The sequence below is a fragment of the Alligator sinensis genome, unplaced genomic scaffold (genome assembly GCF_000455745.1).
Source record: "Alligator sinensis unplaced genomic scaffold, ASM45574v1 scaffold163_2, whole genome shotgun sequence".
NCBI lineage: Eukaryota > Metazoa > Chordata > Crocodylia > Alligatoridae > Alligator > Alligator sinensis.
In genome coordinates this window covers 371,199-378,825 of record NW_005842499.1, presented here as the reverse complement: position 1 = coordinate 378,825, position 7,627 = coordinate 371,199, and the positions used below count along the sequence as shown (strand labels likewise).

The 7,627-nt window shown below is 46.4% G+C and overlaps 1 protein-coding gene across 6 annotated transcripts in view; it reads left to right on the top strand.

Annotated features, from left to right (window-relative positions):
* The first annotated feature begins 480 nt into the window (after positions 1 to 480).
* TMEM273 (transmembrane protein 273) overlaps positions 481 to 7,627 on the top strand; it is a 58,919-nt gene continuing 51,772 nt past the window's right edge. Inside the window, exons 1-2 of one of the 6 annotated variants that reach the window (XM_025212991.1) lie at positions 481 to 659; positions 1,852 to 1,950. In XM_025212991.1, the coding sequence (XP_025068776.1) occupies positions 1,896 to 1,950 (55 nt within the window). In that variant the 5' untranslated portion in view covers positions 481 to 659; positions 1,852 to 1,895. Of the gene's footprint in view, positions 811 to 1,517; positions 1,951 to 2,649; positions 2,705 to 7,627 lie in introns of those variants that run through there. The other 5 variants (XM_025212990.1, XM_025212992.1, XM_025212993.1 and 2 more) reach the window with 5 other exon arrangements.

Sequence of the window (7,627 nt, the reverse complement as noted above, 5' to 3'; positions counted from 1 at the left end):
ATGTTTCAGTGTGCTTGCAATCCTTCCCAGTTTTGTGTTGTCTGCAAATTTTCTCAGGAAGCTCGTTATTGCAGCATCCAAACCATTAATAGACACATTAAAGAGCATCAGGCCTAGAAAAGATCCATGCAAGTGACTCCTGCTGTTCTGATATGGAACAATAACTGCCCTTTGCTTTCAGCTGTTGAGACAGTTGTCTTTCTACCCTGACCTAGTTGTGTTTATCCTACACTTCTCCAAGTTATGAGATGGTCATGTGTCAAAATCCTTAATGAAGTCCCGATATACTACATCCAATACATTCCCTCTAGTCATCCAGCTCATTTGGTTGAAGAAAGAGATCAACTATTGTTTGACGTGATTTGTACCGTAAACTCTCTGGTAACCGGCACCTTACAACCCGGCACGCTCTGTTAACCGGCTTGTGAGGGGAAACGAAACCGGAAGTACCCACTGTGGCACTTCCGGTTTCTCCGAGCCCCGACGGCCCGGGTTAAAGCAGCCTGCGCTGCTGAGCCGCCACGGTCTGGGGGCATAGGCTGCGAGAGGCTTGCCTCCCTGTCCTGCGGGGTGCGCGGGGCCCGCGATGCTGCGGAAGGATGCCTCGGACGCGGCTGGAGAAGCAGCACCTGGGGCGGTCAATTAACCAGCATATTTTGGTATCCAGCATCCCCCGTTCCTGCCGGGTGCCGGATAACAGAGCTTTTACTGTAGTTAGCAAATGCATGCTGGCTGTTTGTGATCACAGCCTTTCCTCCTCCAAGGCTAGGGGCAGACATTCTGGAATCTGAATTGATTCACCATTTGCAGGTTAGTCTATCTAGCCTGCCGAGGTAGAGCCAGTTTGTAACAGGACAGATGTTCTCCCTGCACCGAGGCAATGCTGGCACATGCTGCAGTTGCTCAGGCCAGGCGCTGGGGGGCGCCAGAGTGCGCCCTTGACTGCAGGGACGTGTGTTGGGGGAAGTAGCCAGTCTGGACTGAACTGGCAAGAGAGGGGTTTAATTCCCCCCCTCCCTGTCCCACTGGCAGGGACCTGAGTTGGGGCTGCTGGACATCCCCCACCTCACTGCTGCATTAGTGGGACACCATGGCTTCTGAGGCGGGGGGGTTAGATCCCCTCTACCCCCACTGGCAGCCAAGCTTGCCTGCCATTGCCACTGCGCTCACTCCCTGCAGCAGAATAAGCCCCCTGCTGCCCCTTCTGCCAAAGGAAGGGGAAATAACCCTCATCCCTACCCCACCTCCAGGGGCCCTGTGCTGCCTTGGTGATGTGCCCACTGCACGTGCACAGATCTCCCTGAATACTATAAGATTTTTGGATCTCAATTCAAACAATTCCAGACTGTTTCAGAAACAGGTCTGATCCACTGAATCCACATCCCAAGTATTTTCAATACCTGGCTTGGGGTTTTATTGTGGTCACTTGGGACAGAATTCTGTTATCCTTTGTGAGCCAAAATAGCCATTCTCCAGCTGCCACACTCAGGGGTGGGTCTACAGAGGGAGCAGTGGGATGGTCTCACTTCCTTTTTTGGATCATAGTGATCCCTTTTGGGTCACAGGAGCAGCAGGGAGATCTGTCACTTTGCAGAAGATTTTTGGAAAGACCATTTCACTAGTGTTTACATATCTGCTGTTGCCTGAACACGCAAGACTCTTGTTTGGGTTGGAGCTGTTTACAATCCATCATTTCTGTGTAACTTGTTGAGTCACAGAGGTTACTGCTTTCTTGAACTTAATCCAAAAACGGAACTTGCATTTGCAAAAGCAGAAGAACTCAGGATGTGACTACCATTTCCTATTACAATCATTTAACCCAGCCTGGCTCTCATTTTTCTATGCTTAAAGGAAATCAGAAAGTTTGGGTGAAATTTCTGTCACCAAAACTCAAAATGGTCTCACTGACAAGCTGGATTCCTGTCTACATAACTATTCTTCTTCACTTACGTAAGTGACTAAGTGCGTTTCATTTCCTAGTAGTTAATTGGACTTTATATTTAAGATCAAGGGAGAAGCCATGCTGCTTATCTCTTGACTGTGCTAATGCTGTTTATTTCTCAGTCATGTTATGTGCATTTTGTGTTTTAAAGTTGATCTCTGTGCTAAATGGAGAAGGAATATTTATCCAGGGAGTACTGTTATTTTGCTGAGACTTCCACCTAGCAGTGCATAGCCTGAATACAGCACAGTACAGTTCTAAAGACATAGTTTAGTTACATGCGTGCCTCTGCTAGTGAGGTAGCCGAGGGCTTCAGAGCATCCCCTGTTTGGGATTTGGTTTACAGTGTAATTAAAAAGTAATAGCCCGTATAAATTCTTTTGAAACCTCTTTCTTCCCTCCCATGCATCTTGTGCAGAAGATTCGGGTGCACCCTCTGACCAACTCTAGGCAATGTATACTCATGTTTTCACTATGAGCATATGCCATCCAAGAATCTCAGAGGGCTTTAGGCATATTCACTCTCACAACACCATTGTTATTAGACAGTTCAGATTGATCCACCCTCACTTTACACAGGGAAAGTGAGGAGCATTGTGTGTAAGTCTCAGAAGGACTGATTCAAGCAAGATGCTGGAAGGGGCAAAGGAAAGTCTGCAGCTGATGAAATCACAAAACCAGTACAGCAATTGCCCTTGTTTCAACAGATGTTGGGGACTGAGGGAAGCATCCACTGTTGTAGAGGGCTGCATTCCTTGCAAGGTAACAAGCTTACATGTGCTCCCACTTGAATGGGGATATTCATAGCAAACCTAGTAGTCTTGTTGATTCCTGAAATACTGTGAAAATAGGGAGACAAGGTTCTTCGGGTAAATGTGATATCACATTTTCTTAGACCACCTAAATAGTTGGAAAAATTGTTCTTTGCAAGCTTTCAGGTACAAACACCCTTCTTCAGGCAGGGGGAGAGTCTACAGTTGTAGTGTGCTCTCCTGGATAGGATAGAAGCCAGTATGTAGGAATGCAGGTCAGGCATTTGCATTTTCACTGACCTGCAGTCCTGCATACTGGCTTCTATCCTATCCAGGAGAGCACAATACAACTGAGCTATGAGTTTTCAAAGATGATGGCCAATAGGTCTGCAATCACATCAGCCAACTCCTGCAGCACCCTCAGGTGCATCCCATCTGGCCCCATGAACTTGTACACATCCAGTTTTTCTAAGTTGTCCCTAACCTGTTCTTTCACCACTGAGGGCTGCTCATTTCCTCTCCAAACTGTGCTGCCCAGTGCAGTAGTCTGGAACCTGCCCTTGCCTGTGAAGACTGAGGCAAAAAAAGGCATTATGCACTTCAACCTTTTCTGAATCCTCTGTCACAAGGTTGCCTCCCCCATTCAGTAAGGGACCCACATGTTCCCTGATTATCCTTTTAATGCCAACATAATTTTAGAAACCCTTCTTGTTACCCTTCACATCCTTCCCTACCTCTAACTCCAACTGCACTTTGGCCTTCCTGACTTCACCCCTGCATGCCTGAGCAATACTCTTATATTCTTCACTAGTTATCTCTTTAAGTTTCCACTTCTTATAAGCTGCTTTTGTGATTTAGTTTACTGAAGAGTTCCCTGCTAAGCCAAGCTGGTTTTCTGCCATACTTGCTAGTTTTCTTGTACATCAGGATGGTTTGTTTCTGCACTTTCAGTAAGGCTTCCTTAAAGTACAGCCAGCTTTCCTGGGCTCCTCTCCCCTTCACTCTGGCTTCCCAGGGGATCCTGCCCATGAGTTCCCTGAGTGAGTCAGTCTGTTTTTCTGAAGTACAGGGCCCTTACTCTGCTGCTCTCTATCCTTCCTTTCCTCAGGGTCCTGAACTCAATGATCTCGTGGTCACTGCTGCTTAAGCTGCCATCCACTACTACATTCCCCACCAATTCATCCCTGTTTGTGAGCACCAGGTCAAGAAGAACATGGCACTTACTTGGCCACTCCAGCACTTGCACTAGGAAGTTGTCCCCAATACTTTCCCAAAACTTCCTAGATTGCCTGTGCACTGTTGTATTGCCCTCCCAGCAGATGTCAGGATGATTGAAGTCCCCCATGAGAACCAGGGCCTACGATGAGAGAACTTCTGCTAGCCGTTTGAAGAAAGCCTCATCTATCACTTCCTCCTGGTCTGGTGGTTTATAGCAGATCCCCGCCACAACATCACTCTTGTTGTTCTCCCCTCTTATCCGTAACCCAGAGACTCTCAACAGGCCTCTCTCTAGTTCCATACTGGAGCTCTGAGCAATCATATGGCTCTTTTACATAAAGTGCAACTCCTCCTCCTCTTCTTTCCTGCCTGTCCTTCCTGAACAGCTTGTACTCATGACAATGCTCCCGTCATGCAAGCTATCCCACCAAATCTCTGTTATTCCAATCACATCATAATGCCATGACTGTGCAAGGACTTCCAGTTCTTCCTGCTTGTTTCCCAGGCTCTGTGCATTTGTGTACAGCCACCCAAGGTGACTAGTTGATTGCCCTGATTTCTCAGGAAGTTTGATTGCTCCTCCCCTGTTGCCGCCCCCCCACTTGCTCTTCCTCCAGGTCTCCTGCTTCCCCACTTACCCCAGAGCTTTGGTCTCCATCCCCCAACAAACTTCATTTAGAGCCCTCCTCACTAGCTTAGCGAGCCAGTCTGAGAAGATGCTTTTACCTTTCTTCATTAGATGGATCCCATCTCTTTCCAGCAATCCTTCTTGGAACAACATCCCATGGTCAAAGAAGCCAAATCCCTGCTGGCAACACCACCTGCACAGCCAGGTTTTCTTCTGCAGGATGTACCTGCTCCTGCCCAGGCCCTTTCCCTTGACCAGAAGGATAGATGAGAATACAACCTGAGTCACAGACCCCCTCACCCTTGTATCCAGAGCCCTGTAATCACTTTTGATATGCTCAGGGTCTCCCCTGGCAGTATCATAGCATGGATAAGCAGCACAGGGTAGTAGTCAGAGGGCCAGATGAGCTTCAGTACTCCCTCCATGACATCTTGGATCCCGGCTCCGAGTAAGCAGCAGACCTCCTGAGACAACAGGTCAGGTCAGCAGATGGCTCCCTCTGTCCCCCGCAGAAGAGAGTCTCCAACTACCACCACCACTCATTGCTGCTTCTTGATCCTACTCACCTTGGTGAGGCCAGGCCTGTCCTCCTCCACTAATGGAACATGCTCCTTCTTCTCTGCTGCTAGAACTGCATATCTGTTCTCCAGATGAACAACTGCAGGTGGAGGTGAAGATCTCTGCTTACAACTGGAAGTCGCAGGGCTTTATCTTCCACCCTCTTGGGAATCCATGTCCTCTCTCTTCTTCAATGCTGCATCTGGCATTTCTTTCTCCACAGTCCCGGAGGTCTCCTCAAGGATCGAATCGATGAACGCCTCATGGCAGAGGATGCTTCGGAGCTTTGCCACCTCCTCCTGTAGTTCTCTTGCCTGTTCCCTGAGAGACGAAAGAACTACAGGAGGAGGTGGCAAGGCTCCAAAGCATCCTCTGCCATGAGGTGTTCATTGATTCAATGCTTGATAATTTGACACGGTTTATTTTTTCACAGTTTTTCAAGACGGAGGTATGAGAAATAAACTACTGGTAGTTTCTCAAGGGCCAGTGCTGTACCTAGGGACCTACTTAAATCACAGTGAGACTAAGCAATTTTCATGGGTTGGTCATAGCATAAAGAACAAATTTTGTGGATATTTCCTGGATGTGTTCTGCCAGCCCCACCCTTTGGTTCTGATTGGTGGAGAAGCTGTGACATGGGAGAAGGGACGAGGGTGCACCTGCCATCTTGTCTACTGCCCTTCATCCCTCCCCACCACCTTGTGCCTCCCCACCACCTTGTGGCTTCCCCCCTCAGTGGGCTGTGAGGCTGGACCACAGCAGCGAGGACCACAGCATTTTAATTCTGTTGAGTTTCTAAAGTTGATTTTATAGACTATTCCGGATTTCATGGTTTCCACAAAATCCATGAAGTTGCAAATTGAGTAGACTTTTAGCTATTCACAGACTGCACCACACAGCCACTGAATTCCTCTGCATCTTGATATGCAGAATCAAGCTGTTTTTTATGGTAGCAGCTCAATATATGACGCACTTATCTATGATTCTGTTTTCTGTGTACTACACTTTTATTTGTAAGTTCTAAACAGAGATTTGAATTGGGCTCAGTATAGAAATGGGGTTCAACCTTGAGACTGGATGTGAATTATGACTTCCCCTAAATTTGTAGGCATGTCTAATCCCTCGACTGACATGTTTATAAATGTTTTAATCTAGTTTGCATCTGTGACTTTTTAGAGAACAGATGAGTCATGCATGATTTCTAATTTGGTCACCTTCATCCCATTCTTGTTTAACTTCAACGCACATGCACACAGACTCATAAGCAGTTGGTATTTAAACAGTATCTAATAACTGTTATTAAATCTTAATCAAATCCATATTGAAGACTATGAATTGAAAACATTGCCCCAGTTCCTATGGGGTTTCAGAGGTCTCCCTCCCTCTTTAAAAAGAAACTAATAATTAAATTTCAATATATTAAACCGACTTACATTAAATATTCCATGTAAAATATTATTTCTGCCATAAAACACATAATCTGTCACTGGTTTAATTCCATTAGAAAGCACACATTAAAGTCTATGTATTATGATGATTAGCATAATAAAAGTAATACAATATTACTTCTATTATATTTGAATTTAAAACATTCTTCATATGAGCAGAAAGAATAGTTAAGTGGGTGGGTGGAAAGAAAGCTTTTTATAATTTATAATGAAATGAAATTCACATGCAGAAGCAGGGAGATTTTGATTAGTTTTTAATCTGGCAACCAAACAGTTGAGCTTTCCACACCCCTCATGCAGTTTTAAACATCCTTTTTCATTTTCTCCTTTTTTACTCTGATGCTGCTAATTAGGGTTGTCCTTATAGCCTTCAGTGTACCAAACATCCATAATGTAAACCCTTCAGCTTGATCCCAGCAGCCAGACAATGGGAGCTCTGTTGCACTTCAGAGCATGAAGTTAAGCCTGCTTATAGCCAACACCACCCTGAAGTGCATCTGTTAACTCAGCCTGATGTTGGAAGCCACAAACACAGGAAATCAACTTATCAGCAAACCTGTAGTTTCCTGTTCTTGACTTTCAGCCCTTCTGTACCTCATGTCTCATCTCTACTGCCAACAATTAGAGCTAAGTACAGAAGGGGTTCACAGACTTATGTCCAGAAGGGCTCTGCTCAAGAAACAAGAACCATGATATGGACAGAAGCTGTGCAGGTTGCTTGTAGACATGGAGGTGTAATTTACATGACTCAGACTAAATTAAGGTGACCTTGAAGCTAGGCCCAAGTATTAGTGCAGACCAGGGGTAGGCAACGTTTTTTGGCTGGAGTGCCAAAAAACACCATAATGCCTACCTTGGAAGGTGCCAGAGTGCCGACATGGCAGAAAAACAAAATGAGGGCAAGGGGTACATGGCAGGATGCCCTGCTTGTGCCCCTTGCCCCCCACCCAAAGCCTCTGCCCCCCAGCCCTACTGCCCCTTCCCTCCTACCCCTAGCCCAGGCTCTGTAGCTGTCAGCAGCTACCCTGGCTCTGGGTAGCTGCTGGAGCCTGCGTTGCTCCGAGCAGGGCTTGCAGCTGGT